Source organism: Ornithodoros turicata, chromosome 2 (assembly GCF_037126465.1).
Source record: "Ornithodoros turicata isolate Travis chromosome 2, ASM3712646v1, whole genome shotgun sequence".
NCBI lineage: Eukaryota > Metazoa > Arthropoda > Arachnida > Ixodida > Argasidae > Ornithodoros > Ornithodoros turicata.
In genome coordinates this window covers 115,813,898-115,833,008 of record NC_088202.1, presented here as the reverse complement: position 1 = coordinate 115,833,008, position 19,111 = coordinate 115,813,898, and the positions used below count along the sequence as shown (strand labels likewise).

General features: G+C 47.0%; 1 protein-coding gene and 1 non-coding gene across 2 annotated transcripts; one reads left to right on the top strand and one right to left on the bottom strand.

The window, feature by feature from the left end:
• Positions 1-5,074: 5,074 nt before the first annotated feature.
• On the bottom strand, positions 5,075-5,146 carry Trnas-gga (transfer RNA serine (anticodon GGA)). The gene has a single exon. It is a non-coding gene; the product is annotated as a tRNA-Ser (tRNA).
• A 7,686-nt stretch (positions 5,147-12,832) lies between these two features.
• LOC135384969 (uncharacterized) lies at positions 12,833-15,165 on the top strand. Its single transcript, XM_064614149.1, has 3 exons — positions 12,833-13,195; positions 13,306-14,522; positions 14,772-15,165. Exons 1-3 carry the CDS (start codon positions 12,833-12,835, stop codon positions 15,163-15,165), a joined length of 1,974 nt encoding a protein of 657 aa, XP_064470219.1.
• Positions 15,166-19,111: the final 3,946 nt, after the last annotated feature.

The following is a 19,111-nucleotide window of genomic DNA, read 5'->3' as shown; positions in this document are numbered from 1 at the left end:
ACGAAGAGAGCGGTGCTCGTGTTCCTTGTATGTACGGGCGACTCTCCATTTCGCTTTCAGGCTGACACCTGACGATTGCTGGCGATTGCGAAACAGCGAGCAAGTAAACAAGCCAAGAAGAGACAAAGCGAAAGCTTACCGTGACCTGAGTGGTTTTAGCGGACGATCGAACGGCAAACCAAAAAATCGACATAACCAAAAAATCATTAAATACAGGGTATTTGTCCAAACTATTTTGGCGGTACATTCAGTAGGCACCAACCCTTGTGCCTGCGCGCTTTCGTTGTGATCTGTGACAATGATTTTTCCCCGGAGCTGACCTTTAACCCATCTCCTTCTATGATATATAAGTACTCTTCTGTCGTATAAATTTATAAAAATATAGTACATATATGCAACCCGAGTTATATCGAGGGCAGATGTATTTAAGCGGCCCTATTTTCCAGACATCATTACAACTTTGAGCGCACTGCCCCAATCGGCAGTTAGCATGGAATGCACTACTGTTTTTCTTGATGATTTCAGTTATTGGATATGTACTCGGCGTTCGTATTTTTATTCACTGTCTTAGTCACAACGTACAGCGTTACACTTCAACAACGGCATCGATTGATTGTTTCCTATTGCGTGCCGTGTTTGTCTGATATTAAGATTATCTGTGAGTGTGTTGATTTACAAGTATATTGATTGATGATTAGGGTAAGGTGGGGCAAGATGAGACACGGGGCAAGACGGGACATTTTTTTTTGCTCGACGCCGCCTGTCTCAGAGACGCATTGCTCCAGGTGCATGAAACGTACTACTCGTAGGTGGCTCTGCATGCCCGCGTTATTGCACTTGAGAATTGTACGGATTATTTTACGCGTTGAAGAGAAAAAAAAAATCGGTTTCGTCTGCGTGGAAAGTAAAGACTCGTCAAAAAGGCGCGATTTTCTGTATAATCTTGCATTTTTCTTGTCATCTGTGCAATGTAGGTCTTCTCAATGTAAGTCCACATTCTATTTCTTTATTCATTCATCTAGGTATACGCAAAATATGGGCACTCATGGTTCTCCGGTGTTGAACAGAAAAATTAATGCATCCAATGACATGCTCGGGGCAAGACGCGGCAATCTAATGTAAATTTAATAAAATGCAATTTAAATTTAATGTAATTTAGAAACGGATAAGTCAAGTATTAGGTGGCTTTATGTTTGTTCCCCAGAGATTTCGTTTTTGCATAGTACCTAGGAGTTTGCAACAAATTTTCCTGTTTCCTAGGATATTTCCAGCAAAGCAGAAGCGCACTCACCAGCGACACATCAGACTGGCGGTGCCCTGTTTGCAAAGGATGGTGAAGCAAAATAGCACCGGGTTCTGTGTGTGTGTGTGTGTGTGTGTGTTTTTTTTTTTGCACATCATGTGGGCGGTGGGCTCAAGAGGGTTGTGTAGGAGCCCACGGGTTTTACTTTGTCTGCTTGGATTGCAAAAACTAATTTGCATTCATTACCACTGCGTGTCTCATCTTGCTCCACGCGATGTCTCATCTTGCCCCGAGAGTTGGGGCAGGACGAGACAAACTGCATTTTTGAATTTCTTGTTCTGTGTTTATTTTAGACCGGCTACGTCCGCTCTGCATTTACTGGTCAGAAGCTCAAGACCCGTGAGAACGTGCCCAAGGCTAGCTTTTTTTTAAAGAAAAGACGAAAACAAAAATTTCACATTCAATGGCAAATTTCTGTCTCATCTTGCCCCACCTTACCCTATTTATTTATTTATTTATTGTTAGTAACCCAAAGGCCAGAAGGCATTACATGGGTGAAGGGAATACGAAGAAAATTATAACAACAATCACGATAATAATAGTAACAATAATGAATAAACAATGTGACTGGGAGGCCAAACAGCCCAGACAAGTGCAAAATTTAAAGTACAAAATAAGATGATTATTTTCGCTGCGAGGAAAGGTGATGCGCTGCTGCAGATTTGAAGGATGAATGATCATGGATGGATGCGGTTCCCTCTTGCAATGAATTCCAAAGTTTGATGGCGCGCGGGTAGAAGGAGTGAAAGAATGCATTTGTGTGACAGAAAAATGGCTCGCACTTGTAGGAATGGTTGACACGCCTGCTCGTATAATGAGCTTGGGGAATGTAGGAGGTTAGGGGCACAGAAGAATCTGTCCCTATCTGTTATGAGTGTTGTTCAGGGATTTCCCTACACCCCCCTCAGGGGGGTGTACACCCTCCCTGCATTTTTGCAACACCCCCCCTGAAATGTCTCAGGTGACTCCACCCAGCTCGGCCACCAACACGTTCTGGTAGTGAGCCCGGCGCAGCGAATTACATCCTGTGCTGTCAAACTTGGGCTGTAGGACCACAGTCATGCAGATGATCGTACCATGCATTTGTCCAAAATCATTTGAAAGTGACTGTGGAATGGATATATTGCGCGTATGTACGAGCAAAAATGCGTGCGGGCACGCAAACTCAATGTGGATCATCAAGAGCCATTTGCGCCTAACTCAACCAAGCGAGGTATTCTAAGGTTTCCACCGTTGATTGCTAGGTGTTCGTTGACAAGATGGTAGTCTCTTATCTTTGTCGGTCGTGTGATTATGCATCTTATTGTTGAAATGCCGTTCACAATGAATCTCTATTCTAATGTACTGTGTTCTAAAGTAATAACACGTACAAATAAACCGGGAAAGCTGTGCAGATATGTCACCATTGTGCCACGATTCTTTCCGTGTCTAAGAAAAATTCCGTAAGTGGAACCATCACCAAGCATGACCCCCCCTCCCCCCTTGAAAGCTCGGCACCCCTCCAGTAGTGAATTTCTGGGGAAATCACTGGTGTTGTTACACGTTGACCACATGTAAGTGTGAACGCCAAAGGTTTGTAATAAGCATGTTAATGTTCTCACACCCAATAACGATCCCTTGGAAGTAACAAACTGCACTTAAGAAATAATTAAACAGTACGGCCGTCGCAACCAAACTCACATGGTCTCTCAAATTCGGTATTCGACATGCTGGTCAATATTGCAATATCACTGGTGTGCGTGCTGGTAGAAATGACGTTATTTCTATTGTAATGGTAAACATGCGTCATCACGAAACTAAAGAAATGCAACCCCTGGCTGACGTGCCTGTTGCCGAAGCTTATTAAGTACACTAAGAACTGATTTTCTTTCTGTTACCAAACGTCCTCGCTCGTCTGGCAGGTATAGCGAAGAAACACGGCCGGACAGAGGACGCGTGTGTTACCATGTTACTAGGGTGCCTAAATACTAGGTACCTCTGTGTGTGCTAGCTCTCTGTGAGCTGTGCGTTGGAGTCAATATGGCGGAAATTCGTAGCAGACGACGCGGTTGTCTTCACCCTATGCAGAGGGAGCTAGTATTGAGGTCCCCTACATGTTACTCAACCAACACGCTTTACATTTTCGCGCACTTAAGGCGGACACGACGCAGAAGTTAGTGCTCTCGTTTGTATGAGCAAACTAAATTTCGACGTCTTACAGCATAAGTGACGTCTTCACTCACACCGTGCTCAGACAGGCATATATTGGTTGTAGATTCAGAAACTCTTACTAAATAACCCGGACGGGTATATAAATAATGCAGGGAAAACAGACTAAACTGGTGCATTACACCACTATGCTGTTATTCCAACGGCATGTCTAACGTTAATATTTATGAGATGCGAAGACTTTCTCTTCTACTCTGTGCATGTGCGTTGCCGCGTAAATATTAATGCGCCGCCCACAAAAATTTGAGTGGCTACCAGACTATGTTTGCGAAACTTTCCTGGATTTTTTTTTTACAGAAAGAGAGCGAAAGGAAGAGCTCTTTCAGTGACGACATCTGCCACAGCGATTACTGCACACTGTTCTTTGAAACTTGCGAGCGTCCAATATCTGCAGATACACTACGGTACTGCTCAGATTTTTGGAAACTGGAATGTTTGTCCCCTTTCGTGAGTCCGATGTGGACATACACTTTAGATGAGCTCAGCACCGTCCACTAGCGGACAATGTAGAAAAGAATGACTCTGGCGCCCCTTATCGAGGTCATACCTGTGTTGATGAAGGTGCTGTGAAGACCGTCTAATATTCGAATGGGCCATTTCGGGGGGGGGGGGGGGGCAGGGCCGGATAAAAAAAGTGCAACAAAGACTTGGGGCCAAAGTTGAGGTCAAGTGTCGTGGATCTAGACCGGAGCACGATCAGCGCCCCAAGGCAAGAGAACTGTGGGAGTCAGAATCTAGCCTGCAGGCTCTGGTTTTCTGGTGTGTGGCAACATCCCAGACATAAAAAAAAAAAAATCAGTGCCTCGAGTAGTCCTACTTCGAATGCTAGCTTTTGCTTCACGTGCCAACCAATTTGCTTGGGCCAATTCCCACTACGACCCGCCACCGTCTCGTGCATGCGTCGCCATCTTGTTCTGAAATGGCCCAGTTATGCTATGCACGTACGCTTGCCAGGGAAGTCAGTGTCATCTAATAATCGGCTGCTTTCAGAGCAGGGTTGCTGGCACTTTTGTACGGCAAGCAGTTCCACCACCACCACCACCACCAGCCCCCCCCCCCCCCCCCCCCAGAAGCAGCATTACCATCACAAACTTTATGTTTTTCTCGATACTGTGTTGCGTTGCTGAAGATAGGACACTTGGAAGGAAACAAAAAGGAAATTAACCAAGCTGCGAGGCTGGTACACAAACAGACGACCACCAACACAAATCTCCTGATTTCAATCTTTCAAGGCAGCGAAACATTGCATGCTAACTTTCTGTCTCAAGCGTACCACGCGTATACGCCTGATGTATCACACTATTAAACGCCATTTAATGGTAGGTAAAATGGTGCGGAGGGCGCTTCTGTCACCATGGCTCTCCAGTACTTTCATATTGAAGTGATTTACTTCATTATTATTATTACTGTTCGTCTCAGTCAAGCAGCTTGGTCTCAGTGCAGCTATCACAAGTAGAAGGGTGTATTGTTCTCCATTTTTTAGTTATCCTAGTTTATTTTTATCCCAGTCGTCACCAACAAAACGTTTGGTAAAACGAAAGCAAACAACTCAGGGAAAAGAGGTGCTGACGCCAGGAATCGAACCTGGGTCTTATGATTTCCGGTCAGATATGCTAACCGCTACACCACACCAGCACGCCGTTTACCTTGAGCCATTGAGTGCCTCAAGTACGGGGGGGACGGACAATCAACCACGCATTCCCATTCCCTCTTACATCTTTCTCACTCACTCTCTCGTTTGGTAACTCTAACTCTACGTTTGGTAACAGAAAAAAAAAAGCCATCAACAGATAACCAACAGATTTTACTGAAAAATTTTTTTTTTTCTAACCACAGCTTTTTTCTAGTTGACAAGTGCGAAGATTAGTTGATCATTGCAGCGATCGGTGTAAAACGTTATAAACCGTAAATGTGAATAATATCTATGTCACAAGCAAACATTTTCGTGTACATAGAGAACTGTAATCAAATTTTTCAATTTTTCTGTCGCTATACGAAAATCACTGGCTGCCTATCAAACTTAAATTTAGCTCGGAAACAAACTGAATTGAAGCATCTCGTCCGTATCCATGCAAACAAACGGGGCCTCCAGAAAGAGGGTCGTCTCTGCCTAGACAGCGCACGATCTTAGTTCAGCTGTCTCTTTCCATCGGCAAATGCGCTGTCTAGTTGGATCTCTATTTGCCTTTGCCCTTCATTAACATTTTGATTTCCCTCGATACCGACTTCGCAAAGGTAAATAGAGTGCTGCCTCCCCCTCCTTCCTCTACCTGGCTTCCTTGGAACGAGCTTCGATAACTGATTAAAGTGCTTTTTGTAGTTCTGTTTGTAGTATGCCTCATTAAAGTAAGGAACGCAACAGATGCAGGTCTGATAACCCAAATCAAACAGAGAACATCTTTCTCCACTTGTTCTGTTATCACTATATTTGAACTGCGCGCTTTCTCATTGCGTGTCGTAAAAGAGCAACCTTCCAAGTGGGGCACTCAGTCGAAATCATTGCACGGATCGGTGAAAGAATGCACTCAGGTGTAACAGTTCGATTTACGTACGGGTACAAAAGGCACGTTATGCCTGGATGAATTTGTTAATTTTTATGGAGAATGCATTTTAAGAGTCAGTAATTGTTAGAGCTTGCGGCGAAATAAGGTCGGGGCCCTCTCCACTCTCATTCCCAGGCTGCTGTGCATATGGCTCTCGGCATAGGTCTGAACTTTGTTTCACTTTAATTACGGGGGGGGGGGGGGGGGTGTCGTCGAGGTAGCTTGCCGTTGTTGGCCGCACTCAAGTGGGCATCGTCACGACTTAATTACGGTGCATAAGCAAAGACAAACAATGCACCAATACGGACCAAGAACGATAAGAATGACTTTTAAGTTCACGTGGCCCTAGTGTGGCGTGGCCTTCTCCTCTCCCATGACGCGCGTGTTCCTCCCTGACTTGTCTTGCAGCTTACTCTCTCTCTCTCTCTTCCGACTCACGTTCCCTTTTCGTGTCGCCATCTACGTGTGCTAAGGTATAGTTCACCATAGCTAAGGGCACTAGTCGTAAGGACGGACGTATCGAAACGCGATACTGCGGACCAGCCTGGTCCTCACATCAAGCGAGCAGTAAATTCTTTCGTATCCCATAACATAACCTCAGGTTTTAAATGCCCAAGTCTTATGTTACAAAAAGGTGAGAAGGTGAGCGCAGATGCAAAGGGAAAAAGAAAACGAGGCTTTATGCACTAAATACGGGCCTGAACTATGAGCAAGAAATTTCGATTTTGGAAACGTAGTTTATGGAGGATACATGTCCCTGGAAAAGCTTTCCAACTACATAGATCTGTTGACGCAGAGTGACGGTCAGTGTGGCTCACAAGCAATTGATCGCGATTCTGGTGCTAGCTAGCTGCTTCTGGTCACGTAGTGTACGAATAATGATAACGTAAATGAAACAACTACATACACTACAAATATAACGTTAGTGTCTTTGGCTAGTCATTCGGTCATGATTAGGCCATCATCGAAGCCTTGGTTCAATAACATTGATCGTCATTGACCCAGTATGACACGGCTGAAGATAAGCAAGGGCTGTCTTTTTTGTCTTTATGTCAAGAACCGTGGCATTGGGATAGGGACGATTGGTATCCGATGATCTTTGGCACCTGCGGTTGTGGAGATCCTGAACGTGCCTAAGACGCTACAAGAAAGGTGACACCTTTCTGAAAGGGCTCGCCAGCACAGCCGACACCGGGATTCAAACCCGGGTACCTCCCAGTGTTGACGTGACATGGCCAGTGCGCTAACCACTGAGCCACGTGAGCTGGTGTTTGCCCTGCTACCTCAGCGTGCGTGTCATGCTAGCTCATCAAATTATGTTACCGGGTATGAACTGGGGTTCCAGGACCTAAGTGGCAAATGACATCATCATTCATAATTTCGTTGCTGTTGTTGGTGAAAATATAACACAAGTGGGTCGTTGGTACGATACGAACGGAGAGCCGCGTTAAAAAAATGTTTTGTCTTCTACTAATTAAATTCATGTGCAAAAAAGCAATGACTTTCTTAGGGCGATAGATATATGTAGAAAGAAAAAAAATGGACACGTGGGTCGAATTGCTGTTTTAATGCGATTAACATTAGAAGGCTCATGTCAAAGGAAAAACGGCGACGTCGGTGTGCGGACAACACGAGAAACGAGAAGGAAAGACGAAAAAGGACGAGGAAAAACATACTATCACAGGATCAGCTGGAACAAAGATAACGAAGACAGCGGGTAACGACACGCGAGTTATGCTAATTATCAAGGGCTTCTGCTACAAAGGGAAAGGAAGGAAAGAAAAGAAGGAACAAAAAAAGGAAAGGAAGCGAAAGAGAAAGGAGGAAGCAAAACGAACAATCAAAGAAAACAAGTAAAACAGAAAGGAAGAAGCACAAGAACGAACCAAATGGTTATGCTAACGCATTTCCAAAGGATCCACTAATGGATCTTCCTAAAGTTGATTGTTTGTCTTTTCCTGTTCCTACCAACCAGCCGGTTAACTGAAGGATCCCAGTAACTATACAGGGTGTTCCATTTAAGATTGAGCCGGCCCACCTTTAAAAAATAATGAATCATCGCAGAAAAATGAAACCAAGTGCATAGTGTTACCAGTGACCTGGAGCATTTAATAGTCTTTTTTGTCGCGCAATTAACTGATTAATTAATTAATTTAATTTTCTAACTTTTTAATTAGGAGGATCACACCGGAGATGTCAACTGTGAAGTTGTGGGCGTTGACATGAGAAAGCGAATGCAGTGTGTTGCAACTCTCTAGCTCATACGAGTCTTTTTTTTCCCGGGCCAGCAGAAAGGGCCCGGAGTTCCGAAACTACGACGGAATCAGTTTCCGTCGCGCGAAAAGAGCGCTTGATTGCAGCGCTTTCTCACGGCCGCTTGACGAAGAAGCATTGATGCCGTCCGTTCCGCCTATGCTGTTATCTGTCACGGGTGCGGGGACACCAGCATGGTCACTGCGGCGCTTTATCTCTTGATTTTTTGTTTTTTAGGCGTGAAACGACACAAGACACGGGAAGCGGAAGATATCTGCTCACGGCTTACCTTGAACCACGAGCGCGAGATTATTAAATCAATAGAAAGAAAGAAAAGCTGTGGGCTATCACTGTGCCGACATTCTTTGTTGAACGCTCTGAGGGACAAACAATGCCCTACTCCAACGAACAGAAAGCGGACATGGTCCTTGCCCTAGGTGCTGCAGGGGGCAAAAAGAAAACGGCAGTCAAGATATTTCAGAGGTGGCACCCTGGCACAAGACCACACCCATTGACTATTGTCCGTCAATACGAGGCGCTGAAACAATACGACAGGTTCATCAAGGAGCGTTGTTGGCCAGCGGAGCTGTCAGACGATGTTCGCATCAACATCTTGACATTTCTTCAGGCCTACCCTGAAGCTAGCTTCCGCGAGGCGAGCAGGCAGACAGACGTCCCGTTGTCCACGGTGTTTAGAGTGGTAAAAGAAGCAGGCCTCCATTCATACCACATACAACTTCACCAAAGGTTGGAACAAAAGGACTTTGAAAGCCGGTTGAACTACGCCAACTGGCTTTTGCAGATCGTCGATGAGAACCCCCAATTTCTAAGAAATGTCATATGGACTGACGAGGCAAATTTCTCTCGTGACGCACAGGTGAACTTGCATAACGCTCATTACTGGAGCGCTACTAATCCGCATGGGCTTGGAAGGACGCGCCACCAGTATAAGTGGTCGCTCAACGTGTGGTGCGGTATGTGCGACGGAGCTCTCATTGGCCCCGTCTTCCTTGATGGGACACTGCCCGCGGTGAGGTACCTCAATGAGATTCTATTGGGCCCCGTGGAAGAGTTCTGCGCCAACGTTCCACTGGCTTGGCAAGCTGTGGTTTCAGCACGATGGCGCACCCGCCCACAGCTCTAGCCAAGCTCGTGCCTATCTCGACAGGGCATTTCCTAGCCGATGGATAGGAAGATACGGACCTGTGTCGTGGCCTGCGAGGTCCCCAGACCTGACGCCGTTAGATTTCTTTCTGTGGGGATATCTGACGGATCGCGTTTACGACCAGGAGACAACAACACCCGACGCCCTTAAGGCGAGGATCACGGAAGTGTGCCGTGGAATCCCCGCGGCCACGTTGCGGAGGGCAACGGAGGACACATGCATGTTTTGTGTGACTGAGGACGGCGATCTTTTCGAACACCTGCTCTGAATGTACATAATATTGTTTCGGTCATGTTAAAATACCTCTGCAATGTTCTGTAAAATAAGTTGAATGAAAAAGAAGGCATACTATTTTTATCTGCTCGTTTAATTCTTTGTTTGCTTGAACAAACTTCGGTTGCCAGTTTGGAAAAAAAAAAAAAAAGACGATGGCTTGGTTAATAGCGTTTCCTGCTTCCATTCCCAAGGTCTGGTCTCTTCCAATACTGCTCTGAACGCGGGCGGAGACGCAAGCAATTTGTTTGAAGGCACGAATTGCTTAGGCATGCCGTCTCCTGCTGTGACTTACATACGATCTTCCGTGTGTAAGATTCCACCCACGTTAAAGGACTCCAAGTGGGCAAAATTAATTCACAGGCCGACTACGTCGGCGTCGATCATGATCACCGTTGTCTCCCCTACAGTCATAACCCCCCCCCCCAATTATTACTGTTATTATTTACATGCTCGCTTGCTTCCTTCCTTTCTTGCTTGCCCTGTGCAACATCTAGGACAAGCATCGTACCTACTGTCTCTTCGTTGGAAAAGACAGAACTTGTGCTACAACGCAGAGAGTGGGTCCAAATGAAAAGGTGTAAAAGAGCGGCTTCATAAATTTCATAGCCCACAGCTTTTCTTTCTTTCTCATTGATTTAATAATCTCGCGCTCATAGTTCAAGGTAAGCCGAGCAGTTATCTTCCGCTTCCAGTGTATTGTGTCGTTTCACGCCTAAAAAACAAAGAATCAAGAGATAAAGTGCCGCAGTGACCTTTCTGGTGTCCCCGCACCCGTGACAGATAACAGCATCGGCGGAACGGACGGCATCAATGCTTGTTCGTGAAGCGGCAGTGAGAAAGCGCTGCAATCAAGCGCTCTTTTCGCGCGACGGAAACTGATTCCGTCGTAGTTTCGGAACTCCGCGCCCTTTCTGCTGGCCCGGGGAAAAAAGACTCGTATGAGCTAGAGAGTTGCAACACACTGCATTCGCTTTCTCATGTCAACGCCCACAACTTCACAGTTGACATCTCCGGTGTGATCCTCCTAATTAAAAAGTTAGAAAACTACATTAATTAATTAATCAGTTAATTGCGTGACAAAAAATACTATTAAATGCTCCAGGTCACTGGTAACACTATGCACTTGGTTTCATTCTTCTACGATGATTCATTATTTTTTAAAGGAGGGGTCAATCTTAAATGGAACACCCTGTATACGAGACTTGTGTAGAGGCTGTGAACACAAAACTGGCTCTGCCCTTTACCTTGTCCCACGTGCTTCGAATGTGGCATGATTTTCTTCAACACGTCATCCTGCTTAGCTCATGACCGGCAGTGTCACAAGATTTTGGAACATACGTGACACACACTGGCTCAAAACGGCTTCGTATTACGATTAATCCACAGAAGGACCATAACTTTAGACTCTTCGTGCATAGAGAGCACCAAACTAAAACGACCTGTAATTTTGTCCCGTGGTAGCGGTCGTAAGAATGCCTCTATATTTCCTTTGTTTCACGGGGAATTACCCGTTATGAATCGCATCCATTAAGGACGTCGTTGTTTTGGGTAATATATTTTTTCTCATTCAAAATATGATGATGGCTCCCTTTCACAGAGAATCTTCTCTGTCCCGCCTTGTTTTTCACAATTCTGCATGAAAGCCTAAGAAGGTTTTATGAAGAAAGCTCCAGTCGCTGCTATACGAGCGGTGCCTCACGCAATGTTTCTCGAGATTGTGGAAAGATTGTGTTTCGTTTACAAGATGGAGCAAGTTGTTGAGGGGAAAGTGGGAAGTTTCGGTACACTTCCAGGTGCTGTCTCTCACGGTCTTCCAAATGCACATCGTCGGCGGATGAGAAATCGTTTCCGCGACCTTATGTGAGAGCTGCGAGAACAATAGGAGGGTGAAGCACCTACACATGTGCTTAGATTCAGCTCCATGAGCGGAAGCTAAACGAATGAACCTGGATTCGGACATGAATGTGGAAAGTGCGAAGAAAGTACAATCCCAGCTGAACGGCGACCTTGTTTCATTGTGTGTACATTGTGCTGCAGGTTAAAGATTTGGTACAGAAGGGTGAATATTAATTTGCGAAACTATGTTACTTGTTTTGTTTGGACGTAGGAGCATACGACGTTCATTGCCAAAAAGATAGATTTTTGTTATTTCTCTTGAACATCTTGGGTTGCATTTGTATTGCATTTTCAACTTTTTCTTTTTTTCTATTTACTTGTCTCGACCTTGTTGGGACTCACATCTCCATATTTTCCTGTATTTCAATCAGTCAAGATGGATGGAAGAAAATAGAATCGGGATATATACAGGGTGTCCCACCGAAAAAGGGCTAGGAGCTAAAGAAAAAACGGAGTGCTCTACACAAGTGGAACCAACTGTACGTGCTTGGCAGTTGTGTGGTCTATCCAAAAATATTTTTTTCATCGCCCGTTGTCAAGTAGCGGTAATTACCTAACTAATTAATTAACTTTTTTAATTATCGGTTTCAGCTCTCAGATGTCAATGCGGAAGTTATATAGTACATGTCGAAAAATACGCAACTGAAGTGGTTCGAGGTGCTATGCCTTGTGGTTTCGCTTTTTCCCGGGTTTAAAAATTGGTTTCAGAAGCCGCGCGCACAACGGAGCGTGTTGCAGCATTCAGAGTGTTCGCCATCACTGTGCACTTTTGCGGAGCGGACAAGGGGCATGTCGTGGAACTGTTCCAGGAAGTGTTTCAGTCCGGGGGGTGTGGTATACGTGCCCTGAGGGCAGGCACAGCAGGACACCCGCGTGTGGGGGACCCCGAAGGCGAGAGATGAGCTCCCTGTCTTTCTGGAAGTTGAAGACTTTTCCTCTCTCTTTCACTGTATATGTTAGTCTTTAGGTGTTTTTAGAATAAAGTAGTGAGTATATGTCCACTGTGGAGAGCGGGTTTGTATCTGTTTCCTCCGCATGAGAAACACGGTGGCGTTTACAGAGCAGCGTAGCTTCAGTCAGATATTTTTCTACAGAGCGGATATTTTATGAGTTTCCGCAACATTCTTTGGTGCCGAAACCCGGGACTGACTGCGCTGTGTTAGCCAACGAGAGTTTCATCAGGGAATCATGGAGCGCCTGAAGCACAAGCGAGCCGCACGACGTGCGCAAGTAACAAAGTTGATCCATGAGGTAACAGAGCTTTGGAGCGACCACACCGTTAGCAAGACCACACTCAATGGATTATTGGCAAGACTCGTTGCCAGTGACGGCGATCTTCGAAAGGCCAGTGAAGAAATGGAACCATTCATAAAGGATGATGACCTCGCAGCCGAATACGAAGTAATAATCGGGTACGAGGAGCAAGCAGCGAACGCTATCGCGGAGGTTCAAACGCAACGCGACAACCACAAACAACTGGCCCTCCAGAAAATCATCACGTGCAATCTTCCGGTATCAAACTGCCCAAACTTCAACTCCAGACCTTCGCAGGTGAGCTGACGCAGTGGTTGCCATTTTGGGAGCAATTTCGTACGGCGGTCCATGAAAATGTAAGATTAACGAAGACGGAGAAGTTTCAATACTTAAGCTCCTTGTTGAAGGGTCAAGCAGCATCCGCTATTAGGGGACTCCAGGCGACGGAATCGTGCTATAACGATGCAATAGAGATACTGACGCAGCGCTTCGGGAACACTGGTCGGATTGAACGTGAATACCTAGCGAGGCTAAGAAACCTGCCACCAGTCAGGTTTTCGACAGATGTGGTGGGACTTCGAGTATTGTACGACCACGTCCAGTCCAATATAAGAGGTCTGCGAGCGTTGGGACTACCGACTACCACCTATGCGTCAATGATGGTGGATATTCTCTTGTCGTCTCTAGCCTCTGACATGGTCGTGGAGTATCAACGCATGGTGCGGTATCGGACTGCTTTGTCCGACACCAACGGAACAGATAATGACACGTTGTCACGTGCCTCCGAATCAACTACTGGGACAGACGCGAAGGCAAGTGACGAGCTGTCCAAAGTGCTACAGTTTGTGCGTGTAGAACTTGAAAGTCGTGAACAATGTGGCGCGAAAAGCCGCAGTGTTACGCAGTCGGTTCATCAACAGCTTAGAGTGAAGCCCAGTAGAAACATTCCAACAGGTGCTGTGGTACATACGCGCGTGGGAGCTGCCCCTAACTGTGTTTTCTGTGGGTCTACTGATCACGATACCCCAATGTGCAGAATGGATATGCCAATGGCTGACAAAATGAAGAAGCTTTCGCGAGAGATGCGGTGCTTCCGCTGTACTAAAAGGGGTCACCGCTCAAAGGACTGCCGTTCCAGGATCACCTGCAAGCATTGTAGACGAAAACATGCGTCATCAGTATGCGACCCATTCGAGAGTACTCTACCGAAAGAAATGGTTGGAGATGTTTCGACCACTACCAACATGATGGCCACGAACGGCGCACCGCACAAGCAAAATAGTGAGGTACTGCTTCAGACTTTCCGTACGTGGGCGTCGTCCGACGCCGAGTGTGCCCTTCTCCGAGGCGTCGTTGACGGGGGAAGTCAGCGCACTTTCGTCCGCGAAGACATTGCCAAAAAACTGACGCTAAAAGTAATCGGTGAGAGCAACATGCACATCAATACCTTCGCTAACGACGCGCCTTCAAACCGGATACACAATGGGAAGGTGGTAGAGCTTCGTCTTAGGAGCCAATATCAACCAAAGGAGTACATCATTCGGGCTACTACAATACCATTCATCTGTAAGGATCTCACAAGCACTCTGGTGAGTCACGACTTTGTGGAATGCATACGCCGTCGGTGAGAGTTAATCGCAGACGATCTGTTGCTTCCTAATGTGAGAGAGAGAGAGAGATTATGGTTTTAATGGCACAAAGGCAACAAAGGCCATAGAGCGCCAAAACTACGGTGAGTGTGTGAGAGATGTTTATGGGAGAGATGAGAGTGGGATGTGAGCTGGCATTGGGCTGCTGATCGGCAGTGATGAAATGTGGAGGGTACCCACCGGCGAGGTGAATCGATGCAACGAAAACGAGAGCTTGGTTGCAGTGGGGACAGTTTTCGGGTGAACCTTCCAAGGACCGACGACGACCACCAGCCACTGCACCGAGCAGTCTACGGAGCAGTGTGCGTCTTGAAGGCTGGGGTGATGATGCAAGAAGAAAACGACACGCTGAAGAAATTCTGGGAATTAGAAAGTATCGGAATTGTAGGCGATGCGAGCACCATGGCCGAACAGAACTCTTTCGTTTTAGAGGAGTTCGAGCGCAACGTACAACTGCGAGGAGGCCGGTGTGCATTGCAATGGAAAGCCCGCAAACATGATCTACAGGACAACTACACAATAGCCAGAAACAGACTGCAGGGCCTCGTGAGGCTGCTGAACCGGGATGGCAACGCTGAGGACTATGACAGAGCCATCCGCACCTATATCGAAAGCTGACACGAGAAAAGTGACTGAGGACGACGGCAATTCGACCACTGTGTACTACATGCCTCACAGGGCCGTCACAAGAAACGAATCTTCGTCGACCAGGGTCCGGGTGGTGTGTGACGCGCCCTCACATGCTGGTGGAGCAACTTCATTGAACGACCATCTTGAGAAAGGCCCGAAATTAAACACCGATCTGGTTTCAGTGTTGCTCCGCTTCAGAGTGCACAAGGTTGCCCTAACGGCGGATATTCAAAAGGCCTTTTTGCAGATTGGCATTGAAAACTGTGACAGAGATGCTTTGTGATTTCTGTGGTTCTCTCAAGTCCCGACCCCAGACTAACACGAACAGGAAATTGAATGCTGGTGGATGACGCGCGTGCCTTTTGGAACCACAGCGAGCCCTTTCCTGTTGGGCGCTACACTACGCCATCACCTCCGAGCGTTTGAAGAGTCGGACAGAGAACTGGCTGCCACCTTGATGGAATCCTATGTCGACGACCTGCTCACAGGAGCCGCCAGAACAGACGAAGCGCTAGAAATTGTCCGGAGATCCAGAGAAAAAATTTACAACAAGCCGGCATGAACTTAACCAAGTGGGCCTCTAACTCTCCTGATATGCAGAGTGCATTTGAGCACGAAATGAACAGCACTATGTCGGTGAAAAGTTATTCTCGGAACCAACCCAGACCAAAGTACTCGGAGTGGCGTGGGACAGGAGTACCGACTTTTTAAAGTTTTCCGCCGAGCACCTCCTGAGTGTCATTAGCCGCATGAGTGACACCAAACGATCGGTGCTACAGGCCTTCAGCAGGATTTTCGATCCATGCACCCTACACCATCCGGGTAAAGATAATTTTTCAGGAACTCTGGAAAGCAGGGCTCGACTGAGATGCCATGCTTCCGAATGACATATCAACGGAGTGGCGCTCCTGGTGCTCTGAGCTGCCCAGCCTGCGCGAGGTCTCAATGGAGAGGTGCCTATACTACAGTCTGTCATTGGCACGGTGTATTCCCATCAGCTCCACATCTTCTCAGACGCATCCCCACAAGCATATGGGGCGTCCGCCTTTCTTCGAACCAAAAGTGATGCAGGAGAAACAAAGGTGCGGCTCATATTCGCAAAGTCTCATGTCGCCCCACTCAAGAAGCTTACACTACCCCGGCTGGAATTGATTGGCGCGTTAATTGCCGCTCGCGTAGCAAAGCTATTGACCACCGCTCTGAAGATGGAAGCGAGTGAGCTTATATTCTGGACCGACTCGACTATTGCGTTGAGATGGATGGGAAGCGAACCGATGGAAGCCATTTGTTCGCAACCGAGTCACGGAAATTCAGGAAACTTCTGAAGGGTCACAGTGGAATAACTGCCCGGGTACAGACATTCTTATTGAGGATAAGAAGTGGTTCGAGGGTCCAACCTGGCCGGCAGAGACAAAAGAAAGCTGGCCACGGTCATTCGCAGAGGATGAAGAGAGCCTCAACAAAGTCGAGAACGAGAAAGTAAAAGTGACAGCGTTAGCTGCGCAAGTCGACCCAGCTGTAACAATTCCTCCGCTGCTTGACCTGAAGAAGTACAGCAACTATATTCGTCTACTTCGTGTTACGGCCTGGATAATCAGATTTTCGCAGAATTGCCGTTCCGGATCACGGGTTATCGGACCACTCACCGCTACAGAGCTCAATCAGGTAGAGATGTTTTGGGTGGCACGTGCGCAGAGCGACTGCTAGCCTGAAGAGATGCGTGCACTTGAACACCAACAGAGGGTACCCGCCGCATCTAAAATCGCACAGCTGCAGCCTTTCCGGGACGCTGAGGGAGTGATGCGCCTTTTCGGGACGATTACAATGCTCTAATAATCCTGAGGACGTGAAACACCCTATATTGCTAGCGAAAGAGCATCCCCTCTCCGAGCTGATTGCACTAAATGCGCACCGCCGCACATTACACAGTGGCGTACAGACCACGCTGACTCTTCTACGTGAGAAATGGTGGATATCCCAAGTCAGACAGTTGGCGAAATTCATCACGCGCCACTGCAAAGTTTGTGCAAGGTTCCGAGCTACTCGGGCAACAGCCCCCAGTGCACCTCTACCAGCTGATCGTACGAACCCAAGTCACCCTTTCGACACCACTGGAATTGACTTTGCAGGGCCTGTGTATATCAAGACGTGCAAGGGGTCATCTACGAAGTCTTATATTTCCCTTTTTACTTGTTCTACGACAAGGGCCGTGCACCTTGAATTAGTCACGGACCTGACAACGACGTCCTTTCTCTTGGCTTTCCGGCGATTTATTTCCAGAAGAGGAGCACCTTCGACCATTTACAGCGACAACGCTCTTACTTTTAAGAAAGCGGCGCGAGACATTGCGGAGCTGTGGAATATTATCCGGAGTGTCGATTCACAAGACTTCGCCACCACAATCTGCATCACTTGGAAATTCATCGTGGAGAGAGCCGCTTGGTGGGGTGGCATGTGGGAAAGAATGGTGCGGACAGTGAAAAATTGTTTGCGAAAGATCCTGGGACGGCAATGCTTAACGTTCGAGGAGATGACAACCATACTGCACGAAGTGGAGGCCCTGGTGAATTCCCGTCCCCTCACGTTCCTACATTCTTCCCCAGAAGAGTGCAGCGCCTTGACATCTGCGCATTTGCTACTCGGAAAAACACTGACTACACTACCCGAACAGCCTGGCGCAGCATCAGTACCAACGTCCCATGGAACTAGTGTCAATAGGAAGTGGATTCATCGACAAAAGCTAGCAGATCAATTCTGGAAACGTTGGAAGGAATACCTTCTGGAGTTGATATCAGCTCATCAGTTCGGTGTTTGTAGTCCAACCAATCTTACAAAGGGTGACGTCGTGTTACTACAGGAAGACAAGAATCCTCGACATTTATGGAGACTGGCGCGAATTACCCAGCTCTATAAGGGACCAGATGGTAAGGTGCGGTTGTGTGAAGTGAAGCTATCGAGTGGCAATATAACTCGCCGACCAGTTCAGCTCCTGTTTCCCTTGGAAATCAAAGAAACGAATTATGGGCAACATGCCTTACGAAAAATGAGCGCAGTGTAGTTTGACTCATTTTTTTTGGGGGGGGGGGGGGGGGGAGGATGTTGCAGCATTCAGAGTGTTCGCCATCACTGTGCACTTTGGCGTAGCGGACAAGGGGGCGTGTCGTGGAACTGTTCCAGGAAGTGTTTCAGCCCGGGGGGTTTGGTATACGTGCCCTGAGGGCACCCAGAAGGCGAGAGATGAGCTCCCTGTCTTTCTGGAAGTTGAAGACTTTCCCTCTCTCTTACACTGTATATGTTAGTCTTTAGGTGTTTTTAGAACAAAGTAGTGTGTATATGTCCACTGTGGAGAGCGGGTGTGTAGCTGTTTCCTCCGCATGAGAAACACGGTGGCGTTTACAGAGCAGCGTAGCTTCAGTCAGATATTTTTCTACAGAGCGGATATTTCTATGGGTTTCCGCAACAGAGCGCTCCCCATAATTCGGCATCCCAGCGCGACGATTGCAGTGCACCTTGATAGGTGTGCCGTGAAACAGGTGAAATATCTTCCTCTTGTGTGACGCGGCCCAAGGATGGTCTCGAAGCGCTAATCTCAAGGTCAATGTACGCCGGAGGGCGCTGGAATCGTCGCGCGCGGGTGCCGGATTGTGGGCAGCGATCTGCGGTCCGCAAGGCATCTGAAACCAACTTTTAAACCCGAGAAAAAACGAAACCACAAGCCATAATGACCTCGGACCACTTCAGTTGTGTCTTTTTCGATATGTACTACAACTTCCTCATTGACATCAGAGAGCTAAAACCGATCATTAAGAAGTTAGAAAATTAATTATTGCTAATTAATTGACAAGGGGCGATGAAAAATATATTTTTGGATAGAACACACAACTGCCAAGCACGTACACTTGGTTCAATTTGTGTAGAGCACTCCGCTTTTTCT